Source organism: Rutilus rutilus (genome assembly GCF_951802725.1).
Source record: "Rutilus rutilus genome assembly, chromosome: 22".
Classification (NCBI taxonomy): domain Eukaryota; kingdom Metazoa; phylum Chordata; class Actinopteri; order Cypriniformes; family Leuciscidae; genus Rutilus; species Rutilus rutilus.
Genome location: NC_140227.1, coordinates 30680588 through 30704741, shown reverse-complemented (window position 1 = coordinate 30704741; position 24154 = coordinate 30680588). Strand labels below are relative to the sequence as shown.

At 37.9% G+C, this 24154-nt stretch overlaps 1 protein-coding gene across 1 annotated transcript in view; it reads right to left on the bottom strand.

Annotated features, from left to right (window-relative positions):
• The window catches only part of shroom2b (shroom family member 2b), a 36286-nt gene that overhangs the window by 3181 nt on the left and 8951 nt on the right, over positions 1–24154 (bottom strand). The window contains exons 3-10 of the mRNA XM_084394629.1: positions 10937–11068; positions 8595–10857; positions 7982–8061; positions 6204–6761; positions 4844–5344; positions 3788–3953; positions 3223–3495; positions 493–1807 (exon numbers count right to left, since the gene is read on the bottom strand). Coding sequence (XP_084250755.1) covers positions 1535–1807; positions 3223–3495; positions 3788–3953; positions 4844–5344; positions 6204–6761; positions 7982–8061; positions 8595–10857; positions 10937–11068 — 4246 coding nt within the window. The 3' untranslated portion in view covers positions 493–1534. The remainder of the gene's footprint in view (positions 1–492; positions 1808–3222; positions 3496–3787; positions 3954–4843; positions 5345–6203; positions 6762–7981; positions 8062–8594; positions 10858–10936; positions 11069–24154) is intronic.

The following is a 24154-nucleotide window of genomic DNA, read 5'->3' as shown; positions in this document are numbered from 1 at the left end:
GTCTCCTCTGCTCACCAAGGCTGCATTTATTTGATCATAAATACAGTAAAAACAGTGAAATATTATTACAATTAAACATTTCCGTTTTCTGTTAAAATGTAATTTATTCCTGTGATCAAAGCTGAATGTTCAGCATCATTACTCCAGTCTTCAGTGTCACATGATCCATCAGAAATCATTCTAATATAATGATTTGATGCTCAAGAAACACTTCTGATTATTATCAATGTTGAAAACAGTTGCTCATATTTTTGCTTAAACCATGATACATTTTGTCAAGATTCTTAGATGAATAGAAAGTTCAAAAGAACAGCATTTATTTGAAATAGAAATCTTTTGTAACATTATAAATGTCTTTACTGTCACCGATTTTAAAACATGGTTCTGAATCTGTCAAGATGTTTGTGGATATTTTAAAATATATTTTCAATCAATACACATAAAATCTACTTAAAGTTTCACATAATTATAATGAAAAACTGATCGTATTACCATATCAGCACACGTTCCCCTGATCCATGAATCTTTACTTCTTCTTCTTCATCGACGCTCGGCGTTGGACTGGAAACGGTGTAAAACTGCACTTCCTTTAGCTCAGAAATCCAGTGTAAACAAGCCTGTGAATATGTTTCTGTGAATGATTGACCACGGCTCACCAATCATAAAATCAAACCAATGAGGAATTTGAAATCATTTGCATCATCTTGGAAAACACAGCGACTCATAAAATCATAAAGTGTGGGTGAGGCTTCAGAATGAGTAATAAAACATTAAACAACTTATTAATAAAATACTGTAAATTCAATAAAAACCACTGTGAAAATGTTCGTGAACAAAACTAAATGGCAAGTGTGATATAAACCAGATGAATCTGTCCATGCAAGAACTTAACAGCAAATTTGCAGTATATAAATATTTCTATTTTTATTCCAAATGTATTTCAGCAGAAGTGCACTGAAAGCGCATCTATGATCGGTGTATCACGAGCCTGCAATAAAAGAGTCTTCCGGTTCACAGTGAGATTGGAAAGCAGGGATATGGGCCACAAATCAAGATTTTACATACGAGATGAGATATTCTGAAGCTCCCTTCCTACAAATCATGGTTATTTCATTCAGTAAAAAAACAAACAAACAGGAAAGTTCAACACATTTACACTGAAATGAGTAAAATGGTGCGGATCTAGTTAAGAACAAGCAGATCTAACGTGGTAGAAACCTTTCTGTTAATAGCACCATTAGCATTCAGTAGCAAAATTAATTAGTGAAACGTAAATACAGGTACAAAAACCTTAATACGGACTAAAAGAGATACTTTTAGACAGCATATCCCTGAAAACGTGAGTGGATATTCAACGCATGAATTCACCAATGCTAAACAAAACTGGAATCATTTAAAAGTTCAAAGCATTTCTATGACTATCAGAATGATTTTGAACATAATAAATCTATGCAATGCACACAAACAGATCTGAAATCTGCTTAGAGATGCTCTATCTCCTGTCTCGAGTCTTGCTGAACCCGTCTCGATCGGGTCAGTATAGAAGTCTCTGGTCCAGCGGCAGACTGTCCTTCAGACATTTGAGCTGCTCTTCCCCCAGTTTGATCTTATCTTCCAGTTTGCGCTGCTCAATAATGAGCGCTGACTTCATTTTGACGAAGTGCCGGTAGTCTGCCAGACGCTCCTCGCTGAGGTAACTGGCCAGAATCTCATAAACCAGACGTTCTCTTCGGTCCAAGTTTTCCTTCAGCTCTTTGGCATCTTCGTGCTGGCGAATCAGCAGTTTGCGTTTCTCGGTCAAAGTGTGCTGAAAGTACAACGCATGAGTTTTTATTGTACAAAGCATTCTTAAAATGTGTTTTTTTTCTCTCTCTCTCTCTAGAACTCATGTTAAATTGCCCCAATTAAGCTATTTTAAAGTTCCTAGTATTATTTTTGTAGAGGTGTCCTTAAAATAGGTTTACATGCATCTAAAGTCCAAAAACACTTTATTTGTCTCATAATATACAGTGCTACGGAAGCCCTGAACCGCAACGTAAAAAAATAAATCATTATTCGACTTTATTCTCAAAATATGTGCCTTTATTCTCGAAATATTTCGACTTTATTCTCAACATATTTCGACTTTATTCTCAACATATTTCGACTTTATTCTCAACATATTGACTTTATTCTCAACATATTTCAACTTTATTCTCAACATATTTCAACTTTATTCTCAACATATTTAGACTATTCTCAACATATTTCGACTTTATTCTCAACATATTTCAACTTTATTCTCAACATATTTCAACTTTATTCTCAACATATTTCAACTTTATTCTCAACATATTTCCACTTTATTCTCAACATATTTAGACTATTCTCAACATATTTAGACTTTATTCTCAACATATTTAGACTTTATTCTCAACATATTTAGACTTTATTCTCAACATATTTAGACTTTAATCTTGAAATGCTTTTTTTTTTTTTTTTTTTACAGAATTTTTTTTTTTTTTGTTGCGGTTCAAGACTTCCGTACATTGCACATCACTTCTTTTCTCACAGTGTCTGAAACGGTTAGATCAAGGATTCAGTTCTCTCTAAACCCGCCTTTCCGAAAGCCTGCTCTGCTCTGATTGGTCAGACGGCCCAGTCTGTTGTGATTGGTCAACCAAATTCTTATTAGCAAATCTGAATTTCAGCTCTTTCGGCTTCCTCAGCACTTGAACCACAGTGATAGATCAGTTTTACCGTATCATCAAAGTGGATTTGCTTTGTCAGCAGAAAACAGCGTCTTCTCGACATGAACAACACGAACCAAACTCTTCCAGTCTCAGATACAACTACAGTGTTTGAGGGCGGGGCTAAGCAGACGCTGTTCAGCCAATGAAGATCACAGGCTGGCATTATGCAAATTAGCAGGAAGTGAGACTGGAATTACTGACGACTCGCTTCAGACTGTTCAGAATCATTCTTTCTTTCGGGAGACAAAAACTCCATTTATTGTCCACTTTGTGTTTGTAACTTTTCAGACCTTTTACATTCACAAACAACTATATTAAACACTACATGAAAGGTCGAAAAAGCAAAATAGGGGCACTTTAAATTAGGACTAGTTCAGTCAACTTTAGACTCATAGCTCAAGTTTATTCCATCATATTAAATGCTGAGACTTTAATCTCACGTTCTTTGACAGAACTACAGAAAAAACATTAACATGCATCTAACTGTTACCTTCTCGTCCGCTGACGTTCCCTCCTCCAGGTTATCGAGGGCGTTTTCCACGCGAGCCAGTCGGCCGGACAGAGACAGCAGGAGACTGACCACTTTATCCAGGTCTCCCACAAACATGCGAAACTTCTCCAGCTCGTTGGGTTTGCAGATGGTCTGAACGGTGGCTTCAACGTCCTCTCCCAGAGCGTTATTATCCTGAACGTCCTCCTGAAGACTCTCACGCGCCTCTCGCAGAACCTGCAGCTTCTTACTTAAGCTGTCAATCAACTCTTGCTGCAGACACACAGAAATGACAGAGAAATCAACCAGATCATTTAATCGTCAACGGTCATATTTTCCAGGTTCATTCCTTCACAAATGCTCTTTGAAACATGCTGCAACTTACATAATGCAGTAATGTCAAGGTCCATGAGCTTAAGTTTATTTGTATAGCGCATTCACACACATAATGTGACTTATCTGTGTGTTGTTTTTCGCTCAACAATGCAATTTTGACTCGTTGCTTCCAGTACAGCACAACAGGAGTAAAAACCAAGCAACAAAATAATGAATATAACCCTTGTACCTTCTTGTTGGACAGGTCATAATCAAGTTCATCCTCTGAATCCTGTTCCTCCATGTGCTCCTGCATGTCCTTCATCTTTATGAGGAGCTCTGCTTTAGGTGCGGATGTGCTGTAATATGACGAACTGCTCACCAACGACGCTGACGAAGACAAACTGTCCTCCACCCTGCAGAAATCAAACATTCATGGGTCACTCAAAAGAAAAAATCTGTGAAAAATCACCAGGTAAATAAAGTTTAATAGTTCTCAGACGTAACAGATTTAGAGTCAAGTTTGTACTTGCTATACTTGTGTGTTTATTTGATAATTGGAAATATTGTGTGTGTGTGTGTGTGTCAGTAGAGGGCAGTAGTGTACAGGTTTTCACTCTAAAGATAACTGATCTAATGCTTCATAAGTCCAATTAGTAAAAGAACAAACACTGTAATTCCAGTTGAACAGCTGATGGCCAAAACATTTACGTATTGCAGCTAATGACGAACAAATGAGAAATGACAAAACAGGAATGTCTAATTTTGCTCCAAAAATTCCCACAAACCTGTGAAGAACATCATCTGGCTCATATTTCACCCCAAAATACAAAAAAAGAGAAATAAATAAGAAATTACATTTTGGTTTAAAAATTAAACCTTAGGACTATTATGATTTTTAGCAATTTTTATGTCCATTTACCCTTCAGAAAATCCTCATTACCATAATACAAATATGCTAAATAATGAAATTTACATAGCGTGAAGAAATGATGTATTATTTAAATCAGCACAAAATGTCTTGTATTGAGAATCACTTATATAATGGGTGTATAATGAGAATCATCAATCAGAATGATTACAAAAAAGTAAAGCGTTTAGATGCATCACAGTAAAATTTCAGTATTTGAGGAAATTTGAGGAAAAATTGACCCAACTGTCATGAAAAAGTCCCAATTAAACAATTCTTAAATTGCACTAAAATAGTTTTAATTGATTAAAAATCTAAATGATTTTTACTCTTGATTTTCAGGGGAAATGTGACCATGGTTTTGTGCCATTCGCGTCTCTATCTCAGACGGTGTACCTCTGCGCTGTATTTTTGGGAGACGTCTGTTTGTTGATGGCTTTCCTCCTCTGCTGCACTCCCTCCAGGACCTGCTCCCCCTGTGGGAATATTCCCTCCATCAGATCCATTGTAGTCTTCATTTTACTCTGATCCAAGATGTCCACCAGACTCTTGTCCTTCCCCATGATATCTCTGGCCAGCTCCTCTCGTTTCAGGTCCTCCTCTGAATGTTCGGTCAAACCGTTGCTTCTCGGCTCTGTGTTGTCTAGTACCGTCTGATGTTCTGTGATGTTTTTGATGGGATCTGGATGGGCGTAGGCAATAAACAGCGACTTGGATTTCTCTGGAGAATCTAGTTTTTTCAGTTGGCCAGTTTTCGGCACCTCAGAGCTTCCAGATGATTCAACATGTTGCACATAGTTTCTGTTTTCTCTCTCAGAACCGTTTTCTGCACAGACAATCTGAATGGGGACCTTGCGCCCAGCAGTGTTTGGCTCTGATGTTTCCTCCGTCTTACTCCTGCAATAGGGAACAAGTTCGTCACGAGTTAAAAACGTGACTTGTACTAGGCAAATTTTAGCGGTGAAACTGACCCTAAATGGCAGATTCATAATCCTGACAACAGTCTACTATCCTATCAGTATCTAAAGCCCTATTCAGACTGGACTAGTTTAACATGGAGAGCTGGTGTAAAGTAATAATTACCAGAGCTTCTCTGTGATTTTAGTCCCGTCCGAATGTGCATCTCAGTGATCATCACGGACAATGTCAGTAAAGATTACGGCGACTTTTACCTTCAGTAAAAAGGTCCGGAAAAATTCCCTCAGGTAACACTAATCCCGTGCGAATAGACCCGCTGTAAATATGTACGTAAATATTTCATAATTTCCGTTTAAAAGTAGTTTTCCGCAGTTTTTGCAAGTATGGAGACGCTTGAAAAAGTTGCGTTCTAGACGCTGGGACGAGTCTGTGGCAAAACTCAAGTGTTTTACACACACCATTCAGATCAGAAAGAAGATCGAACACACTTGTTAGAGACACGAAACATCTTTTAGTGTTAGGTAACCAACATATTACCAACATATACAATCTGAACTTAATTAATACATCATTCGACCGGACATAACTGTTTTATATATATACATATAGGTTATATGTGTTTGCATACGTGATATCAGGACGCAACGTAACATGACGACAGGAGGGGGACGGCGATGCGCAAATCGAGTTACTCTCCCACTTCTGCTAGTTTTACTGATATATCGTATCCCGTGCGAATTGGCCATTAATATTACAGACGTACTGTGGTAAAATGACATTACTCCATCTACCCTTGTACAGCTAATCCCGTCTGAATAGGGCTTAATACTTTAGTTACCTGCATGGATCCTTTTTCTGCACAGTTGCAGGTGGCTCATCTGTGAGCTTCTGTGGATAGAACTGAGGAGAAGGAGAACGTGAACGTGTTCTGCTGGCTGAGGTTACCGTCACATCAGCGTTCAGCTTGGGAGAGGAACGACCTAAAAGACGTGGCGTATGAGATAACGTTCCCTCTGTGTCTGATCTCTGGTCCTCCTCTGGTGCAGGAGTCAGGTGTACGTCTCTCTCCAGATGTCCTGGCGAAGTAATCGGTCTTTGGGGCTCTTGAGTTGGCTCAGGAGAAGAGGTCTGAACCCTAAATTCCTGGGAAGCTCTGGAAGGGAACATGGCATCCGGCTGTGTGGGTTTAGTGGACCTCTGCGATTCAGAACCTTTGTTTTTAGGAAGCCGTTGCTTTGACATGGGAACCTGGAGATGATTTGAAGAGAGAGTTGCCGGCTGCCTGGTTTCAGGTTTGGGTCTCTGGTTAGAGGCAAGAGGCACAGCAATGCTTTCCAGAACGTTCAGTGTTATGGGCTCGGAGATGTTGAGTGGACTGTGCTCCCTTCCGGATACTCTGTAAAATAGAAATTACAATAAAACTATGCACACAGTCAGACAACGAATACATTCAGTCAAGGCGATCCACACTCCAATCCAGAAGGGGGCGTGTGCGGTAATGCAACACTGTATGCTAACAGCCATTATAGGAAAAAGAGCAGAAGAAGAAACTATCTTTGCACCAACCCAAAACAAGAGTTCAGATGACACACAAAAGCTTGACAGAAGCCTATACGCTGAGTTTCGATTAATTTCTGTGACGCGCTCCACAAACTTCACGGAAAATAAACCGGGACAGCAGAAATCTTTATTTTACAAAAGCACAATGTTTTGTTTTTATTGTGAGTGAACACAAATAAAGACCCTTTACAGTTTACAGTTGAATGATGTCTTCCTCTTATCTGTAAGACCATAAATGACAGAGTATCTGAAGTTGTTTCCACTGTTATAAATGAGACTAAATTGTTTGGCATTGTGCCAATTTGTGTCGTGGGAGTCTCACTACAGTCCAGTTCTGAAATATGCATGTCCTGGAAATGGGAAGCCTTTGGTGCTTTTTACATTTTTTTATTTTAACCCTTGTGTGGTGTTCATATTTTTGTTATTCAGCCAGTGTTTGTGGATCTGGTGGACCCGCTGCATTTTTTGGTTTTTTAATTCAACATAATCAAACAATTTATGTTAAAATACTCAACAGATATTTACTTCATCCCAATTACAAGCAATATAAACAGCATATGGTTAATATTTTCCCTTTAACGTTGTTAAATCACATTTAAGAATTGCAACCTTGTGCGGGAATGGCAGGGGTAGAAACACAACTCACTTTTGCACTCATACTCTCTCACACTTACACACAATCTCTCTCTCACATGCACGCACACACTCACGCACACACACACACGGATATGTGGTTTACAGGGACTCTCGATAGGCGTAATGGTTTTCTAATGTACAAACTGTATAATCTATCCCCCTACACTAACCCTACCCCTAAACCTACCAATCACACAAAACTTTTGGCATTTTTTTTATTTCAAAAAACACCAATTAGTATGTTTTTTTAAGCCATTTGGTTTATGAGGACGCAGATCGAACCGGGACCCCAAAACCAAGGTACATACCGAACCGTGACTTCTGTGTACAGTTCCACCTCTAATATGTACATTATCAGATCAATGAAATTATAGGCCCTTACTTGTATCTGAACACCTAGACAAGACAAAAATTCCTAACCTGGTGATACGGGTCTCCTGTTGGCCATTGGCTTCAGGCTGAGATTCCACAGGAGACTTTCTGGGTGGCAGAGGGATTTTCTGAAAGGAATGTGGATCCGTTAACACAGATGCCAAAGATTCTTCTACCTGAAGGACAGACTGGCCTTTCTTAAAGATCGTGTTAGCATACTTTATCCACTGTGCCAGCAGCAAACCCATTACAACTATTACCAAACAATGCATTGTGTATCTAATGAAATGTGGAGAATATTGAATTCTAAATCTTTTGAAGGTGATGTCTGGGCCATACCTGTCAACCCTCCCAGGTTTCCCGGGATTCTCCCGTATTTTACCTTGCTATCCCGCTATCATCCCGTTTAAATATTTTCCCGTATTTTTAATCTTTCTATAAAAAAAAAAAAAACCACTGGGCGCAATCCAGCTAATTTCATTGGTTAAGGTTACAATGACGGGTAGGTTTAGTGATCAGTGTTTGGTGTAGGCAATCAGTACTGTGATTCACATGACCAATAAAATCTTTAGAATCGGCTAAAAATTCTTAGCCCAATCCAATGGTCTGGGCATCAAAAACATTATCAATATCATGACAAAACAAAGAATCATCTTCTCACCTGTCTGTAGAAGTCAGCAGAAGGGGAGGAACGGGATCTTTCATGAACACACACTGTGCTGCTGGATTCCTCCAAGCCCGAGTCCAGGATGTTTTCAGCTGAACGGTATCTGCCCGTGGTTCTTCTTTCCACCGGCTTTTTCTGCATGTTCCACGTCGCCTCATATTCAGCAAACGTCCCGAGCCGTTGTTGCTCCTCTGCATTAAGGTCAGCGTGGCTCGATTTACTTTGTTTTAAGGGAGCTTGATGGATGCTTTCACAGTCTGCAGTTAATCTAGTCTTTCTCTCATTGTGGTCTTCATTGGGAATGAGCAGCGACTGCTTGGGAATGGGCTTTTGGAGAACTGGTTTGCAGGAACTTTCGAAGAACTTATATCGGTCCACAAAGGACCCAGCTGCTTTATCCTCAACTCCTATTTTATTGATCTTGTCCGGTTCAGAGAAGGAATGTATCTTTTTGTCCACGGGAAACCGTCTACGCCCCCCAATGCGGGTGAGCTGCCCATTAACAGGCCCCGATCTTTTGGGAAGTTGATCCGATGCAGATTCGTTCCCAGGAAGCTCCAGGTCCCTCCTCATAAATGACGTGGCCTTCAGAACTTTGGCTTGGGCTTCCTTCAGATGATCTTTGTACGTGTTGGTGAAGGAACCATCAGAAGACGATGTGGAGGTCTCATTAGACTTCCAGATGTCAGAGTCATCCTCAACTTCACTTGAGCAAGTCAAGGTAGCTGCACTCCTGCTTTTCTGAAGTTGATCCCTCTTCTGTTGGATCTCGTTGCGTAGAGTTGTGGCGTAGCGGTCACTCCTTCTTCCCTGTTTACCACCGATGGTATCACTTGATTCTTGACCACCTGCTTTGGCTGTTACGGTAACTTTTTCTGCCATCTTGCTCTCTTGGGCCAGAGAGTGCAACATGGGGGTCTTGTGTGGACAGATCTTGTGATCCTGCTTGCTGATCCATGGATTGTCCAGGTGTTGAGTGGACATTTGGTTCTTCTGCTCCATCTGGTTTTTTGGTACGTGCCTGGAAGGCTGTGGCTTAACTCCATCTTTCTTCTTTTGAGTCTCTCTTTCCCCAGAGCTGGACTTTGAAATCCCATGATTTGGTACAGGGGACGTGGCTTGAGATGGAGGACTGATGGCCTGTTTGCTGTAACCGTTGGAGCTCTTGTTCTCAGGTAGATTGAGTTGGGGATACTTTGTCTTCACAGGCTTTTGAGAACCAACCAAGCTTCTGTCTGTAGCACCTTGAGCAGTTCCCATTTCAGACCTTCGTTCATCTCCTATCCAACCCTGCGTAGATGATTTCAGGGATGGCTGCTGGGCAGTGATGCAGTAGTAACGGAAATGAGCCTGGCCCTCATAATTGGGATCAAATGCCATGCTGGTTCTGGCTTTGTTTCGACTGCCAGCGTTGGTTGGTAAATCTTGAAGGCTTCGGTAGTAGCTCCCAACACTCTGGGTATTTGGTGAACTTGTAGCGTTAGGGTGCACAGAAAAGGGACTATCATCACTGTGCTGTCTCTGATGCTGAAGCTCGTAAGTAAATGGGTTCTGCCCTTGTCTTACATCAGTGCTCGACAGGGAAAAGGGTTTGGAAGGTTTTAGCTTATTTGGGTAGTCTTCAACCGAAAGATACGGCTGAAAGAAGTCCTTCTTTGGAGGTGGGTTGTAGCTGTGTCTCGCTTCAGCATCCAACTGTTGGTCCACAGCTCTGCAGTGAGGTTTCTGTTGTGGATATACGGAGATTCCTTCAGGGAACGATCCCACCAAGCTCTTCTCATGAACTCTGGTGGCTGTGAAACTATCACTACGCAAGGGAGGTGGAGGAGCAGGAGGAGCTTGAATAGTAGTCATCTTACTCTCAGGAATATGCCACACAGGTCTATGGTTGGATCTCCAAGTGGAGGAGAATTTGGAGCTAGCTTGCTCCTCCACACTGGGACTCACTCGTCCCCCGTTGCCCATGGGGATCTGCAGGTATCTGTGGCAGTCATTGGGAACTCCAGGATCGTTGGGAACGCCTCTGTAAAAAATCCCTTCAGTGGGAGCAACACCCCGAGGTGAACTGTGGTCAGTTGTGCCTGATAAAAACATTGGGTGATCTTCTCCACCATTGGGTTTGCTTGACGGCTGCTCTTTTGAGAAAGCGTGAGATGAGGGCTCTACACTTTCCATATCTCCCACTGAGCTGGACTGGCAGGACACTTGTCGCATATTGGTCTGTCCCCAACAGCTGGTGAATTCTTTTGTGGGTGACCTGGTAAAATACAAAGAAAATAAATGATGCTGACTGAGATTCATTTATATTCATTGCATACACGCCCTCAGAATCTCACCCTGCATCATATTTTGTCTGCCAAGTGGAGTCAGGTGCAGGGCTGGGTTCAGATTTAGGGCTGTCTGTGGGGGGGTTATCTGTGGATTTAGCAGAGTGCCACGAATGGGGTCTGCATGATGATTCATTCCTCCTGAAATAAAACAATTAAAAATTAATCCTGAAAATGTTATTACATTTAAATTGTAAAATGTTCAGAAAGGCTTATTCTAGAAATTGTAACAGTACTTTGTACATAATTATAGCAACAAAGGGTTAGAGCTAAGGACAGATACAATTTTAAAAATAGTAATAAAAAAAGAATAAAATAATTAATTTTATGTAAATCTACGTATAATAAATAAACATGTCTGTCTAAATGTTGGGTTGCTACAAGTCACCATTTTCACTTCAGATGTACAAAATAATTTTTTGTATAAATTATTAAATAATAAAATGCACAAAAAAAATTTGAAACTGAAATAGAACACTACTAATGTTAAAGGTGTTAAGAAAACATCAGTTATCATTCAGACTATCAGGAATATTTCTGCTATAAGAGATCTACTTTAGAAACTGTGAATAACATGAAATTGTAACAGTACTTTGTACATAATTATAGCCAACAACGGGTTAGAACTAAGGACAGATACAATTTTAAAAATAGTAATAAATAAATAAATAAATAAATAAATAAATAAATAAATAAATAAGAACAATTAGAAAAAAGAAAAAAATGAAAAAAAATTAATTTGATGTAAATCTACGTATAATAAATAAACATGTCTGTCTAAATGTTGGGTTGCTACAAGTCAACATTTTCACTTCAGATGTACAAAATAATTTTTTGTATAAATTATTAAATAATAAAATGCACAAAAAAAATTTGAAACTGAAATAGAACACTACTAATGTTAAAGGTGTTAAGAAAACATCAGTTATCATTCAGACTATCAGGAATATTTCTGCTATAAGAGATCTACTTTAGAAACTGTAAATAACATGAAATTGTAACAGTACTTTGTACATAATTATAGCCAACAACGGGTTAGAACTAAGGACAGATACAATTTTAAAAATAGTAATAAATAAATAAATAAATAAATAAATAAGAACAATTAGAAAAAAGAAAAAAATGAAAAAAAATTAATTTGATGTAAATCTACGTATAATAAATAAACATGTCTGTCTAAATGTTGGGTTGCTACAAGTCAACATTTTCACTTCAGATGTGCAAAATAATTTTTTGTAAACATTAAAGAATAAAATGCACACAAAAAAACACTACTAATGTTAAAGGTGTTAAGAAAACATCAGTTATCATTCAGACTATCAGGAATATTTCTGAGATCTACTTTAGAAACTGTGAATAACATCATTTAATCCTTTTGCAGAATATAATTTCATGATAACTCATTTAGCTGCACCAGACGTACCCTTTGAAGCGATTTTTCCTGAAATGCATGTGAGGTGGAAAAGGAGGGGGGATACAATCAGATCAAGACAAATTATGTAAGAAACACAAGCAGAATATTTGTTCAAATGTTTTTGACAAATGATCAGCACTCATCAACAAGACAGCAGGAAACACTGGAGATTCTGCACTGACGCTCACAGGTTATAAACAAGCCAGTGAAATTGACAGCTCGATAATAAGCTTAAGCGTATAATCCCCGTCTTGCACGTGAACAGCACAGCTACAGCTAAGACGCCACATGGCAGAGGATGTGATACTCGGGTCTGGCAGGGGTGGACGGGTCGATGGGTGAGAGCTACAGGAGCGTACAGGGCTGGGGGTCACGAGACATGGGCCAACAGCTCCACAATACCTCATAGAACTTCTCAAAATCTTCGTGAGAAAGTTCCTGGCCACGTGTACTTCACTTTCTGCAGGCATTGTTTGTGTTACAATATCCACCATTTTACTCTTCCTGCGCAACAAGGTAGAGAAAACACAGTGTATACTGTAGATCAACTGGAGCATAAAACATATGAATTGCTCAATGTTGTTAAAAAAAAAAGAAAGAATTTTTGTTAAAAAGATTATAAAATAAAATAAATATATAAATATTTAATAATAAAAAATAAAAATAATATAATAATATATAATAATATATATATATTATATATATTATTATATATTATTATATACAATTATATATATATATATATATATATATATATATATATATATATATATATATATATATATAAATAAAAATAAAATAATGTGGTATAAAAATATGTGTACAGTAAATCCTTCATTCACTTAAGTGAAAAAAAAAATGTTTTTAGTCTGTCTGAACCAGATAAATAAATTGTAGATTAACTCAAAATGATGTTAAAGTTGAGTAAAATGACTTTAACCATGACTTAAATTTTAAAGGTAAAATTGAGTTTTTACATGAAAATGATTACAATCAAGCTAATTTATACTAAAAATTCATGATCCAAATCATTAACCAAAACAGGATTTGAGAGATTGATTATCCATCCTACTGTATTAGTCACAGGGTTATTATCATGAACTAAAATTAAAGCCAAAACCATTAAAAAAAAAACTAAAATAAAATAAACATTAACTGAAATTAATAAAAATATTAGAAAACATAAACTTATTTTATTTCTGCTTAGTTAGCCAAGGCAACATTTGGAATAAATAAATAAACAATTATTTAAAAAAATAATATTTAGTTTAAGTTGCAGCACTAAAATAACTAAACCTAAATAAACAAAAATGTAATAGATCTATAAAAATAAAGTTAAATAAAAAACATACAAGGTAACAAAAAAAAATTTTTTTATAGGCTATATAAAAAATAAAACATAAAAATCAAAACCAATTCAAAATATTAACAAAAACTATAATATAGTATATAAATGATACTAAAATAACACTGATTAGTCATCAAAGCCCTGTCTATTGCCATAGACTAATTATTATTTTGCTCGCTGTATTGCACAATGTAATGAATGTGTACTATCATCACTCCTACTGTATTGATAACATAAACCCAGAATGCTTCGCTCCGAACTCATTTACAGTCGGCTCAGGGTAACCGGGATAAAGCCATGTTTCCGGATGGCCGGCGTCACCATATGCCCACCGAACAACAGAGCAGCGACTGCATGCGACAAATGGGAGCTTAGCCATTCAATCTGTCACAAAGGGAGATGAGTAGCTACACATTCTTCTCAATCTGTTGTCTGTCTGAGAGGCCAATTCATCATATCAGTTCACTGCCATTCACAATAATGACCGATTTGCAGGATCAACAGTGTTTTAAAGTTCATTATTGCATCATTATTCAATACTGGTTTATCCAATCAGATCAAACTGAGGTGACAAAGACGAGAATGACTCTATCAGGGCAATTAAAAACACATCTAAAGTTGGATCTTTTGGGTGCTAGTCACTATACAAATGCAAATGACCAATGCTGGCATTAAGGAGACAGAAAAAGCTGCAAGAACATCCTTAAGCCGAAAGAAACGCCTTAAAAAAACACTTTAAAAGGAGTGTAACCAAAATGTGCACACAGGAATCGATAAGCGGTATCTAAATACGTGCGTCTTATCGAATTCATGGTTCACGGAAATTTGGACCATACACCCGAGATCCAGTTTCTATTCATTGACCTTCCCGATGTCATCAAATGACGTTAGAAAACCGTCAGCGCGTCGTTGTGACGAATCTCGGATGTCATATTGCTTTAGCAAAGCAGCATGTAAACGAGGATTATCCCAAGATCTGTGCGTCGTGTCATATTGTGTTTGGGCTCGTTTGAATCGAGAACACCTGCTCTAAATAAATGTGTGGTTTACTAAAACACTGCAATGGTTTCCTAATGTTTGATGAAGCTACAAACCAAAACGTGGCCCATAAGCTGCATGTGTGTATACTATTAACATGTACTTGGTGTTGTTTGGTCTCTCCCTGAAACGATTATGCTTGTTGTATTCTGCTATTTGAGACCTTTCAACACTTTATGACACAAGACTGTTTAGTTGTGTATGATGCTTAACAACAGATCACATTTTCATTTTCAAATTAGCTTGTATTTTTGACCGATAAACCCTTTTTTAGCTGTCGAAACTTGCATCCCTAATTTTATCTCAGTAACTTTGTTGTAAATTAAAAAATAATGCATTACTTTACTAGTTACTTGAGAAAAGGTAATCTGATTACATATCTCACATTACTTGTAATGCATTACCCCCCCCCAACACTAAAGAGATAAATGCATTACCACAAACAGTACGACAAATAAAGCTCAAAACATTACATTCTGACAAATAGTCAAACTTAACTTACCCCAGTTTCTTGACCTGCTTTAAACCAGAAAAAGCGTTTGGTTCGACATCAGGAGCTTCGTTACTGCATTGACTTTGCTTGGCTGCATATTTTTCATTTCTCCAATGCTTTTTAAGACGTGTGGACACATCTTTAACCTCTAGGAATGTGTCCACAACTAAAAGCTAATGTAGGTTAAGCGTCTGGCCTTTAACCCATATATGATGAAAACACCCAGTATGATGCAACCGCACAGCCTGAAACAACACAAACAGTGAGTATCTGTCTTATGGCACGTCCCATCGCAGATTTCCTTGAGGGATTACAGACGTTTGAGACAGGGGAGGGAGAGGAGTGTTATAGTAACATGCTACGAAATCTGCTTATCTAATTGGCTGAAGGTCTATCAAATATCATGGGCAGGACTAATGACTAATAAAATAAGGACAAAAGGACTGAAATATGGACAAATAAACATGTTTAAATAGATAAATAGTAATAAATAAATATTAACAATTAATTAATGAAAAAATATGCTAAGTAAAAATTATAAATACAGCATTTTACCGTATTAAAAACTAGCCCTCTGTCTAAATGTTGAAATATATGTCACTATATTCAGAAATGCAAAAAAACTTAAATAAAAAACTAAAATGCAAACTTTCTATTAAATAAAATCAATGCTAATAATTATTTAAATGGGTTGAGAAAGCACCAATTATTCAGATTTCAGAATATCAAGAATATTTCTGATGTAAGAGATCTATTTTTCCTTTAATTAGAGAAATGGCTGATATATTATTAATATTGGATATTATTTTTAATATTGGAAAAGCCTGCCGACGTTGCTTTGTTTCTGTTCGATACCTGAGTAACACTGGGTCTCTTTCACCAATAATTACGTGGATTATTTCGTATTCGTACGCAACTTCTCACGAAAAGGTATACGAAAAACGTCTCCGCCTAATTCACAACACGTTCGCACGCACATTAATTGGTTCTTAACATCGTTCTGATGTTAGTGAATTTGGAGTATTCTAAATGTAATTCTAATCATTTTATATATGTATTATATAACACAATTAATGCAACATGGTTCAATATAATTTTAGTCGTATTAGGATGAACTATAACACGATTAAAAGGCCGTACAAAGTGCTTTTTGCGTACGTGTGGTTTCAGTTGTTCCTATATTTTTTCGTACATTTAGAATACATTTTATTACGAATTTTTGGGTGAATCGTGATTTGTTCTTAAAGTCGTTCGTACGCAGATTTCACGCACAAATATGTGCATATACGCATGTTTAGTGAATTAGACCCAGAAGCAAGATATGCTGTTGTTGTTGCCTCACGTGTTGCATAGCGTGTTTGTTATTTTGGGGGCGGAGCAATGAAGGGAGGGGTGTGTGTGTTTGGATGTTGATTTTAAAAAAGTCAAACACTTACTCATGACAACTCTTGGGGCCCTATTTTAACGATCTGAAACGCAAGTAACTTTGTGGGCGGATCTCGGAAATCTAAAATGTGTTGGTCTGAAGTAGCTTCATCACTCATAGGTGTGGTTTGGGCGTAACGTGAAATAAACCAATCAGAACGTCATCTCACATTCCCTTTAAAAGCAGGCGCGCTTGTTTCATGGCGGATTGCTATTATAACGGCGGATTTGCCAGGAGCGGTTCACAGCCGAGGAGACCGACGTTCTCGTCAGGGCCGTAAAACACAGAGAAGTGACATTGGGGATGGAGAAACACACCCAGATTAGCTTCGGTTAAACAGGCGTATAATAATTTGGGTAAATATGTAAGCTAGATTTATGCCTATTTTTTCACATCTTCATGGACACAACAATGATTTCCCTCGTGTGGAATATTTTTCCTTGTAATTATGTATGATTTGCAAAAATGAGAACTGCTGCGTCTGTGTGTAGATGAGAGAAGCAAAGTGTATGTGCGTTGTGCACACGCTACATTATGGCCAAGCATGCGCCCTTAAAATAGCATCTGAATAACATGCGCAGCGCGCCACTGACTTTAGACGAGGTTTCTCCTGGTTTGTGGTGGATTTGTTTTCTGAAACTGCAAAATAGCACCAGGGAACGTTTGCGCCGGAACACGCCTCCTCTTTTCGCTGAACCGCCCCCGGGAGCGCAAGTTCATTCCCTAATTTACCGACGTGCGTCTGTAGAGGGAAAAGTCCACTGTGCGTCGGTTGAGAAATAGGAATGATACATGCGTTGGTGTACAAAGTCAATTGCGCTGGGTGCAAGATAGGGCCCATGGAGTGTTTGGCATGGAAATGAATATGACAATGTTGATATGATTGGTCTTGGCAGGACAGATCTGCTACGCTGATGCTGCTGTTATTGCTGAGCACGTACAGGACTTGCTACTGCCAATACACACACGACACACTGATGTGAGCAAGTAAGACATGCTGCTGCTGTACAATATAGCGTACATGAATGACCCGTAGCAGATCTATACAGGTGGAGCTGGGCAAGGTGGAGGGTTTCTGAAAGCGCGCTTAGAAAATGCTCATTGGCTACTGATACAGCAGGACCCAATCAGCTGTGGCCTATAGATAACAATGTGATTGCAAGCAGATTGAGCTAAGGACCAATCAGCATGCGCCATCTAGAGTTTTATGATAGTACTTTGCATTACAAATCGCTTACTGCATCTTTATCAGCTCGCTGAATCGTCCGTTGGCTGAGTCACTGTTCAGAACCCAGTGATTAACCTGGACTGAAGCCTGAATAGAGCCAGACAGACACACAACAATAGAAAGTGCCGTGATGATCATCAGCAGGATTACGGCTCACACGGGCCACAGAGAGCCAGCGAGAGGGCGGACAGATCCATACTATAAACAATACAATCATTTCAATGCACACACTGTAAAAACTACTGTTATTTTAACTGTAAAAGACTGGGAAAATGCAACCAGTCAAGTGGACATTTCATTAAAATTAATGTTAAATGTACAGTTTTTGGATCTGTTATCTTATCATTTACAGTGAAAAACATATTTCCATTGAAATAACTAGTGATTTGTCCCAAATGACACACTAAACACTATGTACTTATGCACTATGTCCTCAACCGTGTAGTATAGACTTTATAAGGTCATTTTTTTCATTAATTTGAGTGCATGAAGTGTCCAATATTCCACACTTCGTTTTTTCGTTAATTAAGTGCATCATCCAGGTATTTAAAGTGCACTTTTTTGGGGGGAAATTTTCAGTGTGACAGTGAACACACACTATTTATACTACAAAACGACATAGAACAGCGCATAAGTGCGCAAATGGCTTATTAGACTTATTAGTTATGTACATTATGTTCCATCTTATGTTGTTAAATGAATGTTTAATGCAGTATTTTAGAGTTGTGTTTGTTACATTAATGGTGTTTTGTATGTGTGGTTATTATGACACTGTGAATCTTTATTTACTTCAGCTTGTGGAAAAGATACTTTTCATCATGTTTCTTTCTCTTTATGTCTTTCTGTTTTTAAGGTGTTTGTCAATATTATATAAAGGTAAAAAAAAAAAGATTTTAATAATTTAGTATATTAAGATTATTTCAGTTAAGGACATATTTTTACTGTAATTTAAGTTCTAGTAAATGTGTTTTTTTTTACAGTAAAGTTCTGGTAACTGTTTTTTTTTGTTTTTTTTTGCTGTAAATTTCACAGATTCTTTACTGTATATTTCTGATCTGCAGCAGGTTTTAACTAATAAATACACCTATACTCTTCAACCTTGAGTCTTGAATCTCTGCAAAAGTCAGAGATACTAATTAGATCCTTTCGTATCTAAATCTTCTGAGCTCCACTATCATTTTACAGCTCTATACTCTTACTGTATTGTCAACTATTTTTTTTTTTATATATCTTCTTCCCTAAAGCATTTAAGGAGAATCATCTGAGCCAAAAGTGAATAAATAAATCAAATAAATCAAACATAACCAAGAACTCCTTTAATGTCCTCTTCCATCAGCTTCTCTAACTAACTCCTGAAAACGAAACCTCCAAATCTTCATATGAGATCAGCTCCTGCAGTTTCTCTAAATACGGCTGCGTCTCAAATCCCTGAGCTTCCCCAGCCCTCGTCAAACCCGCTCATGATGTAACAGGTGTCACGGCAAACGAGGACAGTCCGAGACGGCGGGACACGAGACCACGATCAAACACGTACAGTCCAGAGCTGTTACACTTCACTAAAACTAAAACCAAAATAATGAATAATTCATCAATTGAAATTAAGTAAACGTTAACTGAAATAAAATAAAATATAAAAAAAAATACTTATTTTATCTCAAGCCTGTCATTTTCATTTAGTTTTACTTGATAAAAAAAAAAAAAAAAAAAATTATTATAAAAGCTAAATAGACATTTAAAAGCCACAAAAGACAAAAACAACAACATAAAAAAAAAAAATTTTTTTTGATAAATGTTTGATCATTTTCAATTAGTTTAACTTGATGTAATAAAAAAATAACACTGAAATAAAAATACATATAAACTAAACAGACATTTTTAAAAGAAATTACCAAATTACCAAAACTAAAATGAAAACCGTGAAAATGGGAAACCTAAAAATAAAAACTACTTCAAAATATTAATAAAAACTATAATAATATCTTCTCAATTTTACTAAAATAACACTGGTCTAGTCTTTAAAATGTCATTCTGACATCAAGCTTTCTATTATTTTGTCGAACTTAAACAAAGCTGTAATTCATACGGTTAATACTATTTTAAGGTGGCGTAGTTACACGTTACTTACTACATGTACTTACTATTAATAACAGTAAATTATGCATAATTACAAGTAACTAACCCTGAACCAAACCCTAACCATAACCCTATAGTAAGTACATGTAGTTATTTAACTTTAATCAATACTAAAGAAAACACACTGTACCTTCATGTGTACATAAAATACTTACTATATTGTTTGTGGCCATCACAAATCAATAAATGGATATCATAATTGTAAATGTATACATGTTACAAACAAATGTAAACTATAAACCAAACATATTACATTACACGCATCATTACAAACAGACACTGAGATGTAAAAGAGCAGATACCTGTCGATCTGAATCTAGCAGTGTGTCCATCTTCATAGTGGAACGTGTTCAGAGTTCAGTCTGTGTGCTTTACTATGAGCCCAGGGCTCATGGCCAGCAGCCAATCACAGCGCGCCAAACAAACTCACCTAGGCGATGGACTCATCCATCTCTCCAACCACAGGGGGAGATTATCATTATAGTGAAGAACACAGACATCAGGACTGAAACATGAATTTGGACTGGAATGACGGCAGCAGTCTCATATGCAGCACATCTCTAGAATTAAAGTGTGCATAAAAATGTAAAAATAATCAAACATAGTTTTATCTGGTTGTGGGTGTGTAATGTGTGTGTGTTGTTGTTTTCCTCCTGGTAAACTTCTGCTGTGAGTAATTGGATTCAGGGATCAGGCGTCATCGGCTCAGAGCAGGACAGAACTCTGATGTTGTAGTATTGATCAAATTTATTTTATTTTTATTTCATTTTATAAAATGATTAATGACTTTTGCATCACTGTACAGTTAGTAATATCCAATAGCAGTTTGGCCCACCTCAAAAAGTCTGACTAAGACACTACAAGTTTCAAATATACCCTGAAACAAACTGCAATAAAAATAAATAGGTGCTTTAAAGCCAGAATAAAAATTGTGCACAGGTTGTTTCAGTCGTGTTTTTGTAATTTGATCATATTTGACATATTTGTTTTAAATAAAGTTGACATGTATGCAAACTCTTAACATCTACAGTGGGTACGGAAAGTATTCAGACCCCCTTACATTTTTCACTCTTTGTTATATTGCAGCCATTTGCTAAAATCATTTAAGTTCATTTTTTCCCCTCATTATTGTACACACAGCACCCCATATTGACAGAAAAACACAGAATTGTTGACATTTTTGCACATTTATTAAAAAAGAAAAACTGAAATATCACATGGTCCTAAGTATTCAGACCCTTTGCTGTGACACTCATATATTTAACTCAGGTGCTGTCCATTTCTTCTGATCATCCTTGAGATGGTTCTACACCTTCATTTGAGTCCAGCTGTGTTTGATTATACTGACTGGACTTGATTAGGAAAGCCACACACCTGTCTATATAAGACCTTACAGCTCACAGTGCATGTCAGAGCAAATGAGAATCATGAGGTCAAAGGAACTGCCTGAAGAGCCACAGAATTGTGGCAAGGCACAGATCTGGCCAAGGTTACAACAAAAATTCTGCTGCACTTAAGGTTCCTAAGAGCACATTGGCCTCCATAATCCTTAAATGGAAGACGTTTGGGACGACCAGAACCCTTCCTAGAGCTGGCCGTCCGGCCAAACTGAGCTATCGGGGGAGAAGAGCCTTGGTGAGAGAGGTAAAGAAGAACCCAAAGATCACTGTGGCTGAGCTCCAGAGATGCAGTCGGGAGATGGGAGAAAGTTGTAGTAAGTCAACCATCACTGCAGCCATCCACCAGTCGGGGCTTTATAGGCAGAGTGGCCCGACGGAAGCCTCTCCTCAGTGCAAGACACATGAAAGCACACCTGAAGGACTCCAAGATGGTGATAAATAAGATTCTCTGGTCTGATGAGACCAAGATAGAACTTTTTGGCCTTAATTCTAAGTGGTATGTGTGGAGAAAACCAGGCACTGCTCATCACCTGTCCAATACAATCTCAACAGTGAAGCATGGTGGTGGCAGCATCATGCTGTGGGGGTGTTTTTCAGCTGCAGGGACAGGACGACTGGTTGCAATCGAGGGAAAGATGAATGCGGCCAAGTACAGGGATATCCTGGATGAAAACCTTCTCCAGAGTGCTCTGGACCTCAGACTGGGCCGAAGGTTTACCTTCCAACAAGACAATGACCCTAAGCACACAGCTAAAATAACGAAGGAGTGGCTTCACAACAACTCCGTGACTGTTCTTGAATGGCCCAGCCAGAGCCCTGACTTAAACCCAATTGAGCATCTCTGGAGAGACCTGAAAATGGCTGTCCACCAACGTTTACCATCCAACCTGACAGAACTGGAGAGGATCTGCAAGGAGGAATGGCAGAGGATACCCAAATCCAGGTGTGAAAAACTTGTTGCATCTTTCCCAAAAAGACTCATGGCTGTATTAGATCAAAAGGGTGCTTCTACTAAATACTGAGCAAAGAGTGAAAAATTTAAAGGGGTCTGAATACTTTCCGTACCCACTGTATGTGCATACAATAGCCTCAAAAATAATTTGGATAATTAAGTCACATGAAAATGCCTGAATTGTTTAGATGCAACATAAAAACAAATGTCATTTATTGTATAGAAAGATGCACAAAAAGTTTGACATTTTTGTCAGTTGCTTTGTTTGTTTTGTTGAAAATCAAAATTTGTATTAACTGGTTAAATAACTAAATTACAACCACACACACACGCACAGACATTTTCATTACTTAAAATACCCAGAAATGAAATTTAAAATTAAACTTATTATATTTCAGCTCATTCATTTTTTACGTATGTTTTTAGGTGTGTTTTTAACTTGATGCACTAAAACAACTCTAAAACTGAAAGAAAAATGTATAAAAACTATATAGAAATGACAAAAACAAGTCAAATTAAAATGAAAATGGAAAATATAAAACTAATTCAAAATATTAATAATAATAATCATAATAGTATCTCAATGATTCTAAAATAGTGGAACATGTCCATTGTTAAGCTGTGTGTGGCGCTGATAAAAGACACATGGGCTGCGTCCGAAATCACACACTTCCCTACTATATAGTAGGCGAAAAACAGTGTGTGACAAAAGAAGATTCACAGTACCCATAAAACAGTACAGTAGGCAAAAAGTACCTGGATGACCTAGTATATGATGGACACTTTACTATCCACTAGGCCACGGGAGATCATTTATGAATAATAAATGATAAATGACTGACATCATGGCGGATGTAGTACGTCCGGATTACATTCATACTACACATATAGAACATACTTTTTTAGCGGCCGTGAAGTAATTACTTATTCAAAATAAGAATGCACTTTCTGAAGCAGCCGTGATCTGATGCAATGATTTCAGTCATTTTACACACCACTAGATGGCGCTGTAGGGCCTTAAATGCTCCACAAAGGGAATGTACAGTAACACTGACCAATAACTGATGTGTTTGTGTACAGTATGCATGAATAAAATTGACCAAATAAAGTTGCTCCATAACAATAACATGCTCTAAATAGTATTGAGTGGATCTCCGTCCTGTACAACTGCACATTTTGGGTAGGAAGCATTGCACAAAACTCTACACAGGATTGTGGGTGAGGATTTTTTAAGTCTCATCGCCTCATCATACATATAAACTCCCTCAAGAAGAGAAACACTGACCCAAAGGCCCCAGTCCTGCACATGAAGCCCAGCAGAGCCGTGTCGACACACAATGGCCGGCCCTCGGGCCTCTTTTGTGGGACGGCGTGCACCAGCACACAATGATGACGCCACTTTTGTTCCGCACAGTCAAATAATGGTGTCACCCATTCACAAACGTCATGCTGATTTCTGCCGTAACGCCTGGAATAAACACAGGCTGGAGACGGAACGCTCACACGACTGCTTCTGCTCGTTCCTGTCTCATTGTGCTTCAGTTTTAACCAAACACTACATACAAAATACAACAAACTAAGCATGACAAAGAGAAATCAATCAACATTATCAGGTCTCATGAATACTTAAAAAGTAGTATTTTCTCTGGCTGGTTACTGTTGCTATGCATTTACTAGGATCATGCTAGAATCCTCTGGATGGTTTCCAGGGTGTTGCAATGCAATGCATTTGCTAGGATGCTCTTGTGGTTGCCAGGGTGTTGCTATGCATTAGCTAGGATACTCTTTTGGTTGC